This window comes from Centroberyx gerrardi, chromosome 23 (assembly GCF_048128805.1).
Source record: "Centroberyx gerrardi isolate f3 chromosome 23, fCenGer3.hap1.cur.20231027, whole genome shotgun sequence".
NCBI classification, from domain to species: domain Eukaryota; kingdom Metazoa; phylum Chordata; class Actinopteri; order Beryciformes; family Berycidae; genus Centroberyx; species Centroberyx gerrardi.
Window position 1 is genome coordinate 18,409,056 of NC_136019.1, and position 20,997 is coordinate 18,430,052.

At 43.3% G+C, this 20,997-nt stretch overlaps 1 protein-coding gene across 3 annotated transcripts in view; it reads left to right on the forward strand.

The window, feature by feature from the left end:
• nrxn2b (neurexin 2b) overlaps window positions 1-20,997 on the forward strand; it is a 603,500-nt gene that overhangs the window by 120,684 nt on the left and 461,819 nt on the right. For all 3 annotated transcript variants that reach the window (XM_078281834.1, XM_071923519.2, XM_071923520.2), the window contains one exon: window positions 7,994-8,011. In XM_078281834.1, coding sequence (XP_078137960.1) covers window positions 7,994-8,011 — 18 coding nt within the window. The remainder of the gene's footprint in view (window positions 1-7,993; window positions 8,012-20,997) is intronic.

Consider the following 20,997-nt stretch of genomic DNA (forward strand, 5'->3'; position numbering starts at 1 on the left):
GAGGTTCGTTAAACTCGCTCCTCTGGTAGAAATATTCACCCTCGTCAAGTTCAAGAGCGTTCTTTTGAGTTAGGCATGATAGGTAGCGCTGCCACCTACAGCAACACTCTGGGACTGGGAAAGGACTGAACCATAGTCCTCACTACTGCGAATGACACCTGTAACACCTCTCTAACAAACAGGATGCATTGTGTCGATGCAAATCAAATACAAAGACGTTGAAATGTTTATGCAGTGTCACTTCAGGGTTTGGCTATTCGCCAGCAAACTGCAAATGAATTTGGATTTTGCTGCCGTCTCTCTCGCATTCATTTACTCCGTCACTTACACACACAAAGACCCACATAGAAAGCAGTGGAGAGATGTACTGTAATTACCCTAATTTTGATCACACTACACTAGCCTTTGTAATCACAGGCCCCTTGGCTATGCTTACAATAGTAGAAAGTCATTTTGCGAGCTTGGAATTATTCAGTTTTATCTGGGTGGAGTGCAGTTCTGAGATATTGAGCATTAAAGGTTTGACAGAGCAAGCTGGAAAAACTGCTATGTACTTTCTGTCTTTTGAAATATTTAACCCCACAAGGTTCTTTTAAAAAAATAAAATAACACCACAGTAGCATTAAGTAACATTCAAGTGCATAACTCAATTTTGAAAAAAGTCAGTGAAGTCTGTAGAACCTTAGAATTTCAAGATCACGATGGATCAACCAATAACCAGTAACATTCTCTCAAATCCCCTCCGAGTTGACCACCCCCCAACACACACACACACACACACACACACACACACACAGAGTTACCATGACAATACATAATTTAACTCAATGCAGAAGTGAGATTCGAAAGGTGGCTTTAAGTGGAGAATACTATTGAAAGGCCATACAGTGGATGATTACCTGTCAGTGACATCTTCAGAGCAAATTAACCAGACACACTGAATGCCACACACTCGTCTTTTTTGCCTAGGTACCGATATAACGGCCGACTTGATACGCCGCATCTTATAGGCACGTCTTGTTCTCCGGCAGTCGGCGGGATGAACGCTTCACTCCGTGTCATACTTTGTAAAGCTTGATTGATTTTTTTAGCTTTTTTCAGAAACCTATATGATGTTTGATCCGCGACAGGCTCGGGATGTCTTAGTTCAGCCGGAGATGTGAAAGCAGATGATGGACAAGCTAATGAGGCCGTTGTGGAAAAAAAATGCAGCAGAATGGCAAATCGCCTCAGCGCTTCATCGTCACGTCAAATAGGGAAGAAGAATTTGTTACATTTGAACAGCTTGAACACTTAGGCTGTCATGAGAGGGAAACCTCCCCCCTATGCAAATCATTAGTATTGTTATGTGTTTCTACTTCCAATCTTGAACTTTTAGTCGTCGCACAATTTTGTTTCTAATACATTAATTAAAACTTTAATTACATGCCTGATGTGCATTTTCTCCTGTTTGTTCTGCCAATGCAGCACAAAGTAGCTCTGTGCCACATTGTTATTATTTCTAACCAAAAACATTTGAATTTGCGCCAATTGGGATTACAACTTTCAGTGACTACATCTAAATTACCTTTATTATCCAGATTTGTATCACATCCAGGGGATTTGGAATCATATGATTATAGTCATCCTGAAGCGGTATAACATTTTATTATGATTTTAATTAAATGCTTCCTAAAGTTTACTGAAAGCTTTTTAAATGTAAAATATGCAGAAGTGGACGAACAATTTCAGGGGATTGTATTCCTTGCACCACAAACGAGAACAGAAGTGTTTTGTGTGTGTGTGTGTGTGTGTGTGTGTGCTATTTTTTTTTTATCTATTTAGCTTATTAAATAATAGCCCACTAGTAATAAGATCTTGATCAAGGCAGAATGCCAGCAATTTTCCCTTGTTTGCTCACTGTTGCGGAAAATAAGCACAAAGTCACTCAGGTATTTGGGATGACACCTCTGTGTGTGAGAGTATGAGTATGGATTTTCCCCCCCAGTCTTCTGGGGATTTTGTAAATGCATTATCATCATTCCTCTCTCCATACTTTGCCCACAGCAGGGGAAGATTGTCTTGTAGAAGCATGACATTGCTATCTTTGTGTAGATACCACTGACACAGGATTGTCAAACTTTCATAGTTACATTCACATTGCATGAGACCTCACCAAGAGCATTTTTAGTAGTTGTTTGTTGTCAGTAGACAGTGTGGGTGAGGGATGATTGTGGGATGAAATATTAACAGTGGACCAGTTCAAGGAAGAGTCATGCTGAGTTTGAGTTTGTAACTAGTTCCATTGATTTATGTTGCATGGCAGTGCTCTTGTTGTATTTGCCTCTCTCTACTGCTCTGAGGGCAGAAATAATGTTATTGGTTGAGTTAAACCTCAATGGGTGGAGCCAAAGAACCACAGTGTTTCTGGGTGCAAGTTAGCTAACTTGAATGGCAAAGAGGAAACTGCTCAAAATACAAATAAAACAAATATAAATGGCAATAACTTATTTTTTCATTCCTTCATGACCATGGCATTCATGATGTTGGAAGGTCAGCAGCTAGCTAACTAGCTTACCTAGATAGCTACAGGCTAGTATGACTAATGTGAACTTGGGACATCAGCTAGGCTAACAAGCTAACCTAGATATCTTAGTAGGGCTAGATGGCATTTTTTCTGTACAAAGAGCAAGATTGCTTGGCTTCATCATATTAGCTTCCTGGCTTCTGTTACCTCTTGCCTTTTTCACTGGGCTTCAGTCTAACATTACTTAGCCAGAAATTTTTTAACTCAACCAATAAGATTTCTGCCTCTAGAGTACCTCTGCCTCAGAGGAAAAATTATTTCATTGCTCCATTGTGTCCAAGTCCCTTTTTACATGCTTGCATACTGTGTGTGTGGGTGTGTGGGTGTGTGTGTGTGTTTCTCTTTCTGTTTACCTGTAATGTGGGCTAGTATGACTGCTTGCCCTAGATGTGTCCTTGTATTGTTCTTCTCCTTTGGAGTCTTGTGTGTGTGTGTGTGTGTGTGTGTGTGTGTGGAGGGGGGGGGGGGGGGGGGGGGGTGCACACCCTCTCAGTCATCCATGTGTGTCGTGTTCTCTCCACACTCCCCTCTCTCCACATTTTACGGGGTGAGAGGGGTTGACAGCTAAGCGGTGCTGAGAGAGAGATATGGAGCGCGGGGTAAGAGATGGAAAGTAAATCGACAGGAGAACCGGGGTCACTGCTCTGCCACGGTGAGGCTGAGCCACCGAAAAAAGGAAAAGGGAAGCCGCTGAGGCAGGGGGTCAGGGGTCATCCCCCAGCTCGCTTTTCCGGCGATGGCGCGATTGTCACGGCGAGCTTCTGCCCATTGTTCGGTGAAATGAAGGGTATCAGATATGGAGTGGCCAGTGCGGTTGGAGGTGGTGTGGAAAATGCGGCAGGGCTTAGACAAAACCAACCGCGGCTTCAGAACTCGCCGGTACTGCTGGCACAGCTCGCCGGCCTTGGCCTCAATGGGTTTCCTCCCTGAAATACTGACTGCGGGGCTGTTAGCATTCTCGCTGCTAGTGCTGCATGGCGTCTAGCTGGGGTTATTTACTATACTACAGGGGTCACTAGAGACTTTATAGCCCTGCCCCTGGTTCCTATCAGCCCTCCGGAATGATATAGCGCCAATAAAAGCACGGTCAACCCAGCTCTATGTCCCACGCTGAGGCCTGTAAAGATAGCATGGCTTGCCATAACTGATATTTGTACACAGCTGCCATGACATGATATTGTGTGGGAGCACGTATGCCGCTTGGTACATCTTTATTTCTCCACTGGTGTGGCCCGGGAGAAGTGGAAAGGCAAGAAAAATGAGCTATGTTTGACCACAGATCTCTTCATTTGCTCCTGTCCACTCTCCTTGTCTCACACACTCTCAAACACTTCGTCCCTCATTGGCTATATCCCCTAGTGTGAGAGCGTGTTTGTCTTCATGTAGTATCCAGATCCTGTGTGGAGGGGGCGTTGACATTGAAAACTGTTGACATTGAAGACGCTTCAGCGGCATCTAAACGTAGGAAGCATGCCTTGGAACTTTGCATTGGTCGACTTGGCTCGTTTGTCTCCAACAATAAAAAGGTTACACAAACACCTTCAAAGACAATATCTGTGTGTCATTTGTGTTAGTTTTAATTCCCTGAGGCAGAGACACAGTTTACTAAGAACGAGGACATTAAACCAGATGACAAATATGCGTTGGAACAGCTAATGGGACCGGTCAACATCAACGATGTTGCCAAAGCTGTCTGTTCTAATTGTAAGACCCAATGCATCGCGGAAGCAGAGTGCAAATCCTCCTCACTTAGCTCCATTTCATGGGATTCTTGTCGGTGACGATTCGCTGCAACAATAGCGGAAATATAGGAGCGTTTACTTACTAAGACCTCCCCTTAGCCTCGTTTGTTTTCCTGTACAGGATTTCTATCCGTTGTCCCCAGAAGCTCATGCGACGCTCTCGCTTTGTGTCACGAGAGCTTCTGGGTTTCTCAGATTAGTCTACATGCAATGTCTTTGTCAAAGCAAGCAAGGCAGCCGATACCACCTGGGATCTCGAGATATCTTCGTCAGTATCTAGGATATTAACGGACAAGACCTGGGTGGGAGACTGAGTCCAATTGATTGAGTACATTCCTCGGGCCTCATTCCACCATTGCGATCATCCGCCACTGTGGTCCTTTAAGCTTGCTCTCGGCGCCTCCGCCTGGCCTGCAGATCAAGAACAAGGCCGGCACTGGGAGGCAAAGAGCCCCACTCTCCATCTGCTCTGGCCGGGATCTCTCCTCTGGTCCATGTGTTGGGACTGAAGAGGCTTCTTTTCACCTTGGCTACAAAAGGGTCTAGCTAAGCCATGTGGCCAGTATGGCTGACAGCCTACCCTGGGACACTTTGTTCCTGGTTGGCAGCGGCATTTGGGAATACTACCCAGCAGCTCAGAGGGCTAAGGCACAAACCATGTCTTCTTGATGTTGGGGGTTCGAGACGGGCTCATGAACTTTGTCGTATGCCAGGGTAAATGCAGTCCTTGAAATAAATTATCCAAATTTAAGGCCTTAAAAAGTATTGAAAAATCAGGTTTTTTGTGCTCCACTCTATTAATACAGAACAGGGTTGCTAGTACAGTATGCAAAACATGTTTTTTTTCATTGTACCCACTTTACTAAACACAATTTCACTTCATGTCTCTTAACAATTAATTTCCTGACGTCCTATTTCATATTCTGCCCGTTCGTAGCTTCAAAAACTTCATTAGCTATGTTCAATATTCTGTTTTTTCCAGCTTTGTTTCTTTGCTTTGGTTTTTAAATTGGTCTTGAAGTAAATACCAGGTAGGATTTAAAAAAAGGTCTTAAAAAGTATTAACTTTGGCTTTCTGAACCCTGCAGATATCCTGGTATGTCATCCCCTCTCGCTCTGTTGCTCTCTCTTTCTCTCTCTTCCCAGTCACTCTCCACTGAATCCTATCTGAGCAGAAATGCTGCACCTTCATGAATGTGTTATGTGATTATGTTTCAGTTAGTTTTGAAGACAGAGTCATCCTGTAGCTCAATGGATAGAGCATGGCAGTAACCTTACATTGTTAGGGGTTTGATTCCCACTGCAGCCACTTTTGCTTAAATATGTATGCAGACGCTTTGGAAGCGCCCATAAAATGGCATATGTAACCCAATATGCAAAACATTGTGAGAGATTTCTTATCTTAGATTATTGATCTTTGCACTCAGTGTTCTAAAATGGTATATTACATAATAGGGTCAATAAATTACTTTGTTTGAATTATTAATTATTGAATCAAAAGAGTGCATTTTGATCAAACCTTTTTCAGATGTAAAGTATCCTGTTATGCTAATTAAGCCTGGGTTCATGGTGGTTGATTTCATTTTGTTATGTTGTTATGTTATGTTATGTTATGTTATGTTATGTTATGTTATGTTATGTTATGTTATGTTATGTTATAAGTGTATTAATATGCCCCTGTCCACTACAGGTAGCCTTGTCTTTTGTCAAGACTTGTATCTCCAAAAGGTCAACTTTTCAGGAATTTAGAAAAAAACTAAAGAATGATTTTCCTTTTGGCAGTTCAGTTTGGTTCCACAAATCCTTTTCTTCTCACACATCAGAGACAATGTCAGCTTTCATTTGACAAGAAAACAAGTGAAAACTCCATTAGCGCTAGTTACATGCTTGCCAGATGTCAGTGTCTTGGCAAAGAATGTCACAAATGTAAGCATTTTTCTATGACGGTGATGGAAACAGACAACACTGTCAAGCAATGTTGTGTCTTAGGAATGATCTTGCATGAGGGCCATCAGCTGCCCTATAAAGGTTACTACTACAGGCATTTCAGACATCTTCAACAAGGACCTAATACAAATCCTACAGTCACCTCAGTACATGGGAGAGGGATCTAGAAGTAGAGCCAGTAAAAAAGAGCCAAAATAATACAAATACAAAGTTTCAACAGGACACTGACAAGAGGATACATGGATGAGACGTGTTGAAATTGTTCAGCAGATGCAGAACTTTATGAAGTAGAACTGCATATAGTTCTACTTTCCAGATCTTATACTTAACACCTGCCAGCGCATGGAGCAGCTCCCGTCTTTAATTAGGAATTTGACCTGCAAAACAAGGATCAATATTTCTGATGAAAAGTATGCGTGTTTATTAAAACATTTTTTTTTCTTTTTTGAGCTGTTTATTGAACATTGGACGGAACCCAAGAGGAATAATAGCCGGGCCGGGTTCCCGTGTTATTGAGCTGGGTGGGGGAGACAGTGATGCCAGCAGCAGCCTGGGCTGCAGATATTGATATTGAGCTGTTTGCATGGATGAGCAGTGATTTTTTTTTCCACCCCCACCCCCCCCATCCATCCACATGCACGAACAAGCGAATACACACACACACACACACACACACACACTGGGCGCACCAGTGCCATCAAGTCCCCACCATTTCACAGATGAGCTTGAGGCTGCCTGATATGAGATTTTTGCTGAGTCACCCCCCCTCATAGCCCCATTTCTGTTGACTATTCTTTTTTTTTTCCGACTTTTTCCATTACTCCTTTGATTTTCTTCATTGTGACTTACTGCCCCCCCTCCCCTCTTTCCCTCTCTCGCTCTAATCCTGTCTATCCCTCTGTCTGTATCTCTCTGTCTTGCTCTCTGCCTCTTTCTCCCGCTTTAAATACCCGTCACTTTCTGTGGTTTCTAATGCGATCTGTGTACGCTGTCCAGTCTGCCTGAGCCGTCATGCCTTGATGTGCCGTGTCATTCTCTCAGGAGGCGACGAGAAGCAGAAAGCTAGGCCAGCTGTAGTGACGTGCGCATAACTATTTATTCCATGCTACTGACTTGTTATTGTTGATTTATTGAATTTTGTAACTGTGGTCGAGTTTTGTTGTCCTTGACTCGCTTTTAATTGTGCCTCTTGGCTAGGTCGCATTCATAAATGAAAAACTCTTCCTTAATTGGCTAATCTGGTTAAAGTAACACAAGTAGATACTGTAGGTGGCTAAAATGCTGTTTGGAAGATAATTTTTTTTAAACTTTCATCCCGAAACACTGTCTCGTTTTAATGAGTTTGGTCCTAGGAGGAGTTATTTGCAGACTAGCGGGAAGTGGAAAGTGAATGTCAAGAAGTTAGTTGTTGCATGAGGGGTCCTCTTTTGACCTTTAAGAGTTTGTTTTTTTTCATAAAGAAAAATATGAATGTTGCCTTTTGAACATCCCTGGTTCTTGTTTTCCCCCACCATCTCAATTAGCAGCTCTGTGTGAGGTTTATTTGTGGAATAGTGCTAGTGTAGATGTCTAAAGCTAATTGCCGCCTGACTCCTCTTCTCCCTGTGCTATTATATCTCAGTTTATCGTTATTATCTTTTGGTGGACGGAACGGAGTGATTTCTAGCCATATTTTGTTTTCCTCTTTGAACTGATCCATCTTCTCTTTCTCTCTCTCTCTCTCTCTCTCTCTCTCCAGGTGACTCGTCTCAAGTCGGTAAGTTGACTTTCTTACCTCCATATTTTTCCAAGAAATCGTCAACCGAGCTTGCCGCAATGACAAATGAACGCTTGCAGCCCTATTCGACAGCACATTGCAATTGGATTTGTTTGAACGTGCACACACACGCACCCATACACACAAACAAACAGACCAAACCGGCAATTATCTCTTTCATTACCCTAAATTGGTGTACAAAAAGAGCAGCGAAACTTTCCGCTGGAAGAGTGCAAACAGATGGATGGCAATCACTGCTGAACTTCATCTTCTCTTGCTCTCTCTCTCCCTCTTTTCCTGTGTGTTCTCCCTCTCTCTCCCGTTCACTCTTTCTGCAGTGCAGCCATGTTGAAGTGCTGCACAATTACCATTCATTTGTTTGCATGTCGGTGCAGGGGAGGGGGAGGGGGAGGGGGGGGGGGGGGGGGTTCCACCTGCTACCTGTGAAAAGAGACAAATCCTATTCTCACCTTTGGGAGCCTTCTGCATTATCTTCCACTGTAGAGGGAGAGATGAAATTTCAATCGATCACAAGCTGGTTTGACTTTACTGTCAGGGCCCAAGATGCAACAAGTCTTTCCTCCTTCATTCTTAAGTTCACAGAGTTTGCGAAAGTGACTCAAGTGTAGCTCGGACGCAGCTTTTAGAGGCTTACATTTCAGCGAGGGGTGGTAGAAGAGTCGCGTTGCTCTTTGCATGAGGTCAAACACTTTTGATTCACCGGGTGCCTGCTGATTTGCCTCATGTGGATTTTAAAGCAAAACCTGTCAGAGTTTCAGAGGTTGAGTGCTCGTTACGTTTAGAGACTCCATGGGTGTTTTGGAAGGTAAACTGCATGTTCTCACTTACTCATGACCACTTATATTCTTCACTGCTGTGACTCACTTACTCTTAGCTCTTCCACTCTGCACTCCAGAATGCAAAGGTACCAGCAAATTCCATTTTATCCTCCTTGTTGTTGTTGTTGTTGTTGTTGTTGTTGTGTACCGGACTTAAAGTGCTCTGGACCACTTAAGCATTCATTACAAAGCAGACAGAGGCTTTATCTGTAAATGTGCTGACATGTCGCAGCGCGCCAGCTTTCTATCAGCATATCATTTTGAATAGGCGAGGGGGGGGTGGGGGGGTGGAAGAAGGGATAGGAGGATGAGAGTGGAGATGGACAGACTAATGGGACGTATCGATACCTCGCGGAAACAGTAAGAAAATTAGATGGGTCGCGTTTAAAAAGTATAGCTCGCAGCACTTTGCGGCAGCCCAATCGCGTGGTTTAGTGATGTGTCAGTGTTATCGCGTGCCTTCTAATGATTAGCTTCGTCCCACAAGCACCCATTTCCCATTATGAATGCGCAATAGTAATCTATAGCGCCGCGGAAAATGCGACATGTAATGAGAAAACCATGCGCTACATTCTCATGCAGTCGTAATGAAATAAGTTCCTCGCAATCCCACTACTGTGTACTGTGATTATTCAAACATGTCTCCTCGTCTTATTCAAAATGTCTCCTCGTCTCTACATACTTGTGTGTGTGTGTGTGTGTGTGTGGGGTGTGTGTTTCTCAAGCTTTGTCCAGTGAGTGTTGGGCTCAGAGAGCTGATCAGCAAGTGTACTGTCTGAATACTAATGTGGCATTTCGTCTGTCTGTGGCAGCCTGGAGACTGGGGGATGGAGGAGGGGTGGGGGTGTGTGTAGATGGTGGGTGGAGGTTTGCTTGGGACATGCCCACCCCCAGGGGAGGGGGGGGGAGAGAGGGGGGCAAATATCCAAATACCAACCGGCTTTTCCTACCACCCTCCAAGAATCAAGATCCAGAGAGGAGGGGGGAGAAAAAAACTAATTAAAATTTGATCTGAGAGTCCAGCGCAAATTGAGTTTCATCTTCGTTAAAACCACTGGGCAAAAAAAAAGAGGGAGATAATGTATTATTCCCTCTGAGATACATTGCATTTGTCTGTCAGCCTGCACATTTAACATGCTTAAGGGATGTGTGCACACTTTTTTTTAAGAGACCTATGAGGGTTATTATTAAGCTAGGAGAAGGCCATTCCAGGCCGTTTTAACATTCTACACAGAGTATACATTAATTATTGGGTGAAGTGCATTAGCACCGCAGTCTAAAAGTAGAAGATCCTTCACACGCTCCTTAAGGACCAGGCATGAGAAGATTTTAATTGACGACATCAGCGAGACGCAGTAGCGCAGTATATTAGCTGGTGGCTTTGGAACCTAACCTTTTAAGCCTATATGAATTAATACGCACCTGATCTCTGCATCTACCAAAACTCAAGCTTCCCAGGAGAGTTGCCCCAAGCAAGCAGGGCAAAGGCCTTAAGGGTGTTTGAATAAAGGGGAAAGGAAAGGGGTCTCTCTAACCTCCCAAACAAAGAGCCCAGTTGTGGCAGTTGATGGGATTGTTTTTCCGAAACCGCCTCGCTCCCTGCACCAGGTGTAATAGTGGTTGTAGAGAACAAGGGATAGCGGAGTTAAAAGAGAGAGATGGGGATTAGACCTCATTTTCAGGGCTTTTCAAGTCTACCAGCACTGTGGGATTTAAGTTTTTTGTGTTTTTGTTTTTCCCCCGTGTGGCTGTCATGTTTGGAAATGATAGACTGTTTCCATGGATGGAGCACTTGTGTGTGGCTCTAATATTATTAGAATGACTCACTTAGGTGGATGAGAGGAGAGTAAACAGAGAGGCACCCGAATACTGTACTTGTGCAAGTCGTGATGTATGAAACAAGGCAACAGTAAACAACCTGAAATTGTAGCGCCCCCTTTGGGCCAATCAGTGTTGGTGGTGAGATGCATCATTCCCTCAAGTTTCATCAAAATCAGACCAGTGATGTCTGACATATTGTGCATGACCAATGAACAAACAAACACACAAACAAATGAATGAACAAACAATATAGCGCTTCTTCCCTTGAGACAATTAGTGTCATTTTAAAAATACGCATTGGTGAGATGCATCATTCCCCTAAGCTTTGTCAAAATCCAATATTTAGCGTCTGAGATCTCATGCGACAGACGGAGACTGATCCATAATTCCCTTCAATTTCATCCAGCTCCACACCAATCAAAGGGCTCGGGAATCAATATCCTAAAATATATCATGGCTGGAAGCTAATATTGCTATTTTTGTAGACAGTCAAAGTCCTCTTTTCACTACAAGGCTTATGAGGCAGATAGTGACAGAAGTAATTGTTGTCCCTCAGATGGCAGAGGCAGGCAGGCAGGCAGGCAGGCAGGCAGGCAAACTACAAGCAGAGATCCTTATCCTATTGCTGAATTTTATTTTGACTCCAAAAAATGCCATTGGCAGAAACATCTTTCTATGTGCGTGTCTAGCCTTTCTCTCTCTCCCTTCTCTCTTTCTCTCTCTCTCTCAAGCCTTGTTCTCCTCAGCTCAGATGATTAGCATCTCTCTCTCTCCCTTTTTCTGTCTCTCCCTCTCTCCCTCCCTTGAATGCCAACCTCGGGGTAGTTAGAGCCGGCAGAAGCCTCTTCAAGCTGATGCTGCAGTGGGATTGGCCCACTGACTACACATGCTACACGTACCCAGAATGCTCAGCGAACCGCACGTACACAATTTGGAACAGAAAATAAGGGGGTTCAGGCTCTCAGCAGAACATATTGTTTTTCTTCACACACCCCCCACCCTCCTCCACCCTTTAAAATGCTCAATAGTCAGACTAACCCTCAATACCTAGAGCTATTTTTTATTCCGCTTTAATTATTCCGTATAGCTCCCCAAGTCAAGCATTATGTGTTTAATCACAGTTGGGAAATGTGTTATGTAAGCTGCTTTATTCTGAGCTAATACAGGCATGGAGGAACAGCCCCGCTGTGGACGTTGAAACGGCCCATAACTTTCCTAATTTATGAGTTCCTTTCATCACCTTGATCATTAAGACGCTCCTCACTGAGGCAATGTTCTGTTTGATAGCAACGACCCGGCTATTTAATTGAACAAGTCTTGTACATCAGACACACATGCGGAAGCCAAGACAATAAAACGACTCTATTATCCCTGGAAACATAACCAGTACTTAAGTTATTTTCTCTACCTGGCAATAAACAGCACGGCCTCTCGAAAAGCACAACAAAATGGCTGCCCCGGCAACGTGGCACCCGGCGCCGTAAAGCACAGGGCCCGTGGCCACATTTGCATATTGAAAGGGGGTGGTAATGAGATAGCTACCTGAGATAATTACTGCTCAAGGCGTCCAGCCCTCATCCCCTACCACAGGGAACCGGTTTAACTCGCGGCAATTAAATGGCCACTCATTTGCTCCGTTTGCGCCACCATTTATGCCTTTTCATGCTCCGCTGTGTCACAATATACCGGCGACTCCGACAGGAGAAACTAAGGCCAGGGAATTGTGATGGATGGGTGGATAGATGGATAGATGAATGGATAGATAGACAAACATAAGTTGCACATGAAAAACAATAATTTGAGCTCCTTGTTGTAGACCCAGTCCAGACTGGGTCTACATCTGATTTAGCTGGATTATATTTACATAATACATTAAAATGTCCCTCTCCCTTGCCAAAACGTTCCTCTCGCACTATTTGCATCCTTCAAAATTGACAGTGAACGCCACGTCTCGCTTGTTTCCCGTCCAAGAGGCTCCTGACAGGCCGTTTTTTGACAAGGATGTTGCTATCTGAGCTGCCTGCCACCTGTCTGAGTTATTTTTTCTCAGTTTCCATTTATGTTATTTGTGGATTTGGAGACGAATTGCTTTTACACGTTGTTGTTGTTGATGTGGCCAAATGTCTCTGACCACCTCCGGAGCTGGTTTGGATGATGGGTCTTGAGTGTATTTACATCTGGATTTTTTTTCTTTTTGCTCCATCTATCTTTTGCACATGTTAATGGAAGGTGGAAAAAGGGGGGTTACACCTTTCACTCTCTCTCTCAGTATATAGACCTGTAAATGCCCCATAAGTACATGCTTTGTGACTGCGCGACGGTTTAGAATGACATCATTAACACTAATGACAATAAATCCCGACTTGTAAAATGTTTATGTCAGCGCATGCTGGCAGTAACTGCTCTGCTGACATTCCGTCTTTTTTTTTTTTTTTTTTGGGGACGCCGGAAAAATCTGCGACACGGCAATCACTCAAACCCGCCGCCGTTATATTTCATCCTTGTCTCGTCTCGCACAAATAAATTAAACGGTTATATCTCGACTGCTGAGGAATTGCGTTGGATTGTTATAAATGATGGTGTGTTGATAGTGTGTGATGGCGTGCTCAGTGTATCCGGCCGAGCGGCGGGGCTGCACACTTAGCAATAAGAGACGGAGAGCGCCGCTAGATCTACATTGGCGCCAGCATGCGAAGATTAACGGCGTCTGCTTCCATTAGCCTCAGTGTAATTGTAAAGACAGCTATGAGCAGTCCAAAGCTCTAATCCTCAAATCAAAGAGAGGCAATGCGGACCACCAACATTCAGGTTTGATTTCCTTTTCTCAAAAAAAAAAAGACTTTATCCGTCCATCTTGTTAATGGATCACAGCACATAGACGCCGTTCTCCCTGTCAAAGTATGTATTAAATACCTAGAATTTGGATTTTTGCGATTTTTTTTTAAAGTAGCTACCCCCAAGGAGAAAAAAATCCAATCACTCAAGCTTTGTAGGAGGAGGAGGAGGGTTGAATTCAATGACAGAGGTGTGCGAGTCGGGAGATGCTCGTACATGCAACAGGGTACGACACTGAAGAAAGCATGCGTCTCCTGGGGGAGAGAGAGAGAGAGAGAGAGAGAGAGAGAGAGAGAGTGTGTTCGGGTGTGAATACAAAGAGAGGAATAGGGGAAAAGTCAGAAAAATAGTACACAGAGATGAAAGGTTCCGGGAGAACAAAGAAAGAGTGTCAAGGAGGTGAGGCTGGTGTGTGAGCATTGTTTTGTGTGTGTGTGTGTGTGTGTATGTGTGTGTGTGTGCGTGTGTGTGTGTCTGTGTGTGCGTGTGTGCGTGCCCAGGAAAGACACAGTTGCGGGGAATGCGAGAGCCGAACAGCGAGTAAAGCAAAGACGATGAAAACAAAAGGGGGAAAAAAATTTAATCAAACAGGTTTCCCTTTACTAGAAACGCACACTCCATACCCACAATGCATCCTTCCATCTCGACCTCACCTTGCAGCCAATCCCGCTGTTTTTCAGTCGCACTTTCGCTTCTCATTACAATGCGATCTCCCTTTATACTTCCGACTCGCACACGACATCCTTCGGCGTTTGCGTCGCGCCCGAGGCCGAAGTTCATTACGGCGCTCGGCAGGCTCATTGCAGGTCTATTAGGTTGATTTGACTCTATAAAGGGGTGGAGAACGAGTGAGTGTGTGTGTGTGAGAGAGAGAAAGAAAGAGAGAGTAATGTGGTTATATTATGGGAGCAGCAGGGATGTTTGCTAAGTGTAGGGCCAGGCCGCTGCTCTGGATGGGCCCCGGTGCCCCGTAGCTCCGCAGCTTAGAGAAGCCGTTCATTAACAGCCACAGCTTATTACCAACAGCTGGTGCTGGGCACTGCCCGAGGGCACTCGCATACATTAACACAAACACACACACACGCGCACACACACACACACGCATCCTTGTACTTCTATCCTTACGAGGACCTTCCACTTGACTACATTCATTCCCTAACCCCTATAACCTTAACCTTAAAGCTGCAGTAGGCAAGAGAGAAAAGCATCCCATCCCCCACTAATTAAGACTGTATAGATTCAGCCATCTTCAATCTGTGATGTTCAATACATCCCAGGAGTTATTTTGTTTTTTTAGTGTCCCCACTTTCCCTCAACCTGCCTCGTCTTCTTCTGCTTCAGTTAGTGATTTCCGACATTTCCCAGAATGACTTTCAGTAACCCCCAGAGAACAGGCATGAACTTGTTGCTTTCAGCTGTGGGTTATATGTGTAGGTGGAGAGAGCGATAGCAGAGAGTAGTTTTCCAGTCAAGAAAAAGAAAGACTTGGGCCCCTTAGTGTGCATGTGCATTGTTGCTGGTCTATTGCGGCTGCTGTCGGTGGGGAAATTGGTATCTCTGCCTCTTCTACTAATGGATTTTCCCTGTATGACTGTCCCTGTATGACGTTTACCGTTGATGATTAGGATAGATGAAGCATTTTCTGCTATTAAAGTCCATTGTAGCTGAGATGGAAAAATCTCAACATGATGTCACATCGTCAATGTTTAGCCAGTTATCCATGGAAATAAGAGAAATACACCACCAAACAACAAAATGGACCCAGAAATGGAAGGTACACAGCAAGTGTTTAAGCTCCTATATGGCATTTTTTGTTTGTTTGTCTTTCTTTTGTCTTTTTCCTGAGCCACACTAAGGTGTGTTATGTTTCCTTTTTTACTGTTTGGCTTTGTCTGCTCAGTTGTTTCGATCTATAATGGAAACTTGATATACGCCCTATTGAATGTTACATATTGTCGTTTGAATAAAAACACAAATAAAGCCTCAAAATTCAAACAGTTTGTTGCTGTTGCTGGAAACATGAAACGCATCACTTTCTGTGCGCCAGAGGATTTTTCCCGGGAAATTGCTACCAGACACCAGGTGTTTAGAACAGCAAATGGAAAAGCTTTCATGAACTGACTATAGGTTGAATCTTATATCTTATGCTGTATCAATTGATGCGACAGAGTAGCAAAATAGACTATTGTTTTCTTTATCCTGATTGTAAATTTAACCCTTAATCCCTAAACTAATCCCTTAAAGAAGTGAGAACTGGCCAAAATGACCTCACTTGGCAAAAATGTCCTCACTCTGAGTGTCGTCACACACACACACACACACACACACACCAACACGTCCCTCTGTTGCCTGAGGGTCGTGGCAGTGTGACTGTGGGTCTGAGGAGGCGATGACAGACAGACTCAGCAGCAAACCCTCCACTCCTACAGACTCTAATAGACTGCCTGCACACACCTCTGAACTCTACACAGCAGTGTGTGTGTGTATGTGTGCACGCGCATCTGTGTGTGTGGGGACATATTTGAGTTTTCGATTTTCAGAGTAAGTACATTTTTACAAAGTGTTTGTGTATGTACAGTCTGTGTGCGTATGTATGTGTAGACCCTGTGTGTGTGTGTGTGTGTGTGTGTGTGTGTGTGTGTAGATCCTTCCCTGTGTGTGTACACACAATACACCCTCCCACAACCTCCCCTGTGTGTGTGTGTGTGTGTGTGTGTGTGTGTGTGTGTGTGTGTGTGTGTTTTGAATTCATGTTCATTTGTTATCCAGCTGTATAGAAATGCTGTATGATGGAACCATGTGATGGCATTGTGAGCTAATTGGTGATGATGAGGAAATAAATGAAATTAGGTCATAATTGAAAGTGACTGGCCAGGCAGACAGTCATGACAAATAGTTTTTGCAAATGCTTCTTGGCCTTTGGCTGGGGGTTTGACACACCAGGACAATTCAAATCGTTTCAGGTACGTTTTTAAAGAGCTATTCTGATATTCTGGGAGTTTGGCCCATTGGTCACCTTACCCAATATGTGACAAGAGGATTGATACCAAAATCATATCTGTGTCTTTGGTAGATAGCTCTGTGCAGTGAGCATGCTAACGCTTTAGCATACAGCATGTTAAGTAATCGTAGGCGACTAGCATTATGCTAAAAGTGAGAAATTGAGAACTTGTAGCAGCTCTAAGGCTGGGTGGATAATTAAATTTAATAGCAAGCATATAATAGCAAGCATATAAAATACATTTAACAAAAACAATACACTTTCAATGGCAGAAGATCTCTCTTCCCACAAGACTTTGAGTGTAACTTGTTTTGTTTACATAGGAAGTGAGTGAAATTAGCCAGACAGCTAAAGTTGTTGCACGGTTGATTCATAATGGACTTCACTAATGATGAAGATTGAGATTTTGTTTTCATAAGTTATGAATCTACAGGCCATAGAATGAAAACCAATACCAACTTTGGGTTACTAAAAGGTTTTTCTTCATACTTTGGATGATGCTAGCTGCCTACAATTACTAACTACAACATGCTGTATGCTAAAGCGTTAGCATGCGCACTGGACAGAGCTGTCGATTTTGGTGCCAATCATCAGGTCACATATTGGTTAAGTTAACCAGTGGGCCAAACTCCCCAAAACACAGTAATGTCCTTTAACCTCTCAATACACTTTCCAATATGTCCTTGTGATTATCTAAAATTTCTGGCCCTCATGTTGTCATCCGATGTGGTAAACCCCACTCATCTCACACCAAAGTAGACTTAAAGAAATCCTAGAAAGTATTTGGCCCAGATCTGGCAGTGGTATTAGCCAGGCTTAAGTGATTTAAGCAGAGGTATTCAGTGTCAGTACTCCAACAAATATGTGTGTGTCTGTGTGTGAGCATACATAAACACACAGCAAGGCAGATACCCTACATGCCAGGGTAGACACTGAACTGCACACATTTTAGCCTACTCCCCAAAACACACTCTACCTGACTCCAGTACATAATCACAGCTCTAAAGCTGCTATCAGATTATTTACTCCAGCGGCAGATCTGATCTGTTCAGTGCTAATGTCAAAATCAGATTCTGTTTGGGGTTTTTTTTTCTCCCCACAGAAATGAAAAGATATGATCTGTTTCTTAAGGGAAAAAAAAGCTAGGTAAATCCAAACTATATGATTCAGTGACAGGTTTGTTTGATTTGTTAGAGAGGGTGCTTAGTAGAAGGAACACTGCTGGTGTGTGTGTGTGTGTGTGTGTGTGTGTGTGTGTGTGTGTGTGTGTGTGTGTGTGTGTGTGTGTGTGTGTGTGTGTGTGTGTGTGATCTCCTGTACCAGTACCAGTGCCTTTTATTGCTGAAATGCCCCTGAAGGGATAGGTATTGAAAACTATCATTAGCTAAATACTTAGATAACTAACATTAAAGGTGCAATATGTAGCTTTATTAAACATCAATATATGTTTGTCAAATTAATTGCGATACCTTGGTATAATTACTGTAAACAAATGAGACCATGAGACCTTTCTCCACCAGTGGTATTGTTAGTGCCAGCATTCTCAAAAATTAAAACCACATTTCCCAGAATCCCTGTTGCTCCCTGTCACTTCTTCAGTCAAAGGTTTTCTCTTTTACTTTACTGAAGCAGATTTAAGTATAACTAGTTCTATAAGTAAATACATAAATGTTAGTAAGCCATACTCTTTACTCTTTACATTTTTTCTGTTTTATTGTTTTAAAAAAAAATATTTTTCTGTTTTATTTCTCATTGTATCTTCTGTTTTTGTTCTTACATTCCATTTGTCTTGTTCCCTGCTGAATCCTATTACCTTTGCTCAGTGCTTAATTTGTAAATGATGAGGTCCCGGAACACCAAGTGGTCGGTGTTCCCGCGAGTCGGTGTGGAGGGAAAAGGTTTTCGGAATATATCAAGACAACAAGCGCATTGGAGGCACGGTGGTGCTCAGTGCAGCCATACAGCTTACTGTAGACCTAACAGCCTAAACATTACTAAATGACTGACTATATGACCTTAGAGCTCCGACTACTGGGGACCTATAACAATATTTGATTATTGCATAGGCTACATAATGCTCATTTTTACAAACCTGCCCTTCAAGTAGACTAAAGATATAACTACACTGTGCACAACATATAAATGCCCACATAGGCTACTATGAGACATCCTAATCATACATAAAGGAAACTGCAATGGCTTCAACCATTTACCAGAGAAATTCTGGTTCGAGCAGTTACGCATCAATATTCAATACAAATACTTTCATAGGATATCGATTTTGAATGTAGGAAACAATGTCAGCGAATAATGCAATAAAACGTGTCGTGGTGCAGCTAGAAGTTGGCCTAAATGCGACACTCAGCTGGACCGCGCTGGTTTTGAAATGCCCACAGTGATGTGGCTTACAGCCCTTCACTCAACCAATTCTCATGTTATTAGCCTCCCAATTATTTCTGGATACTCAACATAACATGCGCAATTGCCCGCATATTTAACTGTGGGACTTACAGGTCCGCACTCCAAAAAATTTCTGTTTCGCAGTCATCTATGCAAATATGAATTTTGATTGTCCCAGCAGAGACCTAATAGATTACAGAACATGCTAACACCTTTACAAACAAAACAAATCATGCTTACCTTGTTTTTCCAAAATAGTCCACACAGCGGACATATGGACAGCAAATTCAACTTTTAGCCATGACGCTGTCTGAAGTTTACCATAACACACTCTGCAGAGCAGCTCACTCATGTGTGAAGTGATTACTATGTGCTTGTTGTTACTTTCTAATAGGCTAATCACCTGTCTTCATATGGAAATGAGACAGGTTTTTGGAAGGGAGGGGAAAGGAAAGAAGAGTCAACTATTGGGAGTTTTACATGGCAGACAAAAAAAAAACAACTTTCATGCCACCAGGTGCCGGGTCCACGCAAATAGGTACCGGAATGCAGGTAGTCCAAAACCGTGAGTTGCCGGATCCTGTTCCGGCAGGATCCAGCACAAATTAAGCACTACAGCAACCTCATATCCTCCCAGGGATTGATAAAGCTTCATCACATCTCATCTCACCTCATAGACAATCCCCGCTTTGTTAGCTCGTTCTCATGCGCTCAAACTCGTAATTACGACGTTTCCGACGGCACACGAAGGCAGCGGCAGATGTGAACAGCCGCCCCCTCGTGCCCCGGACCCACGGGTCCCAGCGCGCCGCAGCCCCGTAGCCGCTGTGTATCTGTTAGCGCTGACCGCTCTGTGGTTCCCAGCCCATGGTTGGCAGCGGCCCACAGCCGGCCTGATCGATAGGGAACCCAATAGGAGGGATGAGGCCCATGAATCAACCTGTCTGGGGGCACACACACATACCCCCCCCCCCCCCACACACACACACACACACACATATGGGAGGACATACGCATGCACCTGAAGCATATGCGCACAATATACAGCATACGCAGGCGGGCAGCTTCACATGTAGACACACATTAACACAGAGGATACATGCACATGTGTTCATAGTAGGTGCATACACAGAAACACACACAGCCAGAATGTGTGAGATTAACTAGATGAGATAGGCAGACTGTGTAGGAGATCTATACAAAACCTCTGTTACTGCTTAAAGGTCATGTTTTCCTGATAAAACTCTCTTAATTCTCTTAATCAGTGCAGCTAGAGAGCTCTATCAATAAGTGCAGTGCTTTAAAAGACCCTGGCTATATGCTTATTTGTATTTAATATGGATTCCAGTACTGCTCATCCACTAATCAGGCATGTTATTTAATAAACTTGCATATGGAATTATAGGTTCTGTCATGCCACACAAGCAATGTTTCCAATCCTTTTGTGATGGCTGCCGGTTTCACTGCTTGTAATTGCATTACATGCATTAGTGCAATCTCTGTTTTTCTTTTCGCAGCGCATCGTTACACTTAGGATAAACACGGACATGATTTTTTTTTTATGTTTGTCATTTCATGGCTTTCACAGCGAAGATGAATGGATGCAGTGTTTTCTTTGCCGTACAGTGTGTTTGATTACTATTAATACAGTGTGTTTGAACTCATTCGGTCTATTGAAATGTGCAGTTGGGTGTAATGGTGTAGGGACATTGTGCTGCTGTTTTTTTTTTTTTGTTGTTTGTTGATTTGTTTTTTTTGAATCCCCGGATGAATCATTCCACTCAGATTGTAAAGCAACGCTCATCTTGGCATAAATGGCGTCTTTGAAGCACAGCGGCAGCGGCGACAATGTATGTAATAAAATGGACAACAACTGAAATATTTCTTTTTTCATTGTGCGGCATTGCATCTCCATGCGCGCTCTATAATCCGTCCCTCTCTGTATGTCCTTTCATAACTCGATAGTGATAACTTCTGCAACATAAGAGAAACGGGAAGAATGGTTACTGTGGAAAAATAGAAAAAAAGAGCAGTTCTTTGAAGTTGTACTTTTGTACAGTAATATGGCCCGTCTCCATCACCCAGTGGGC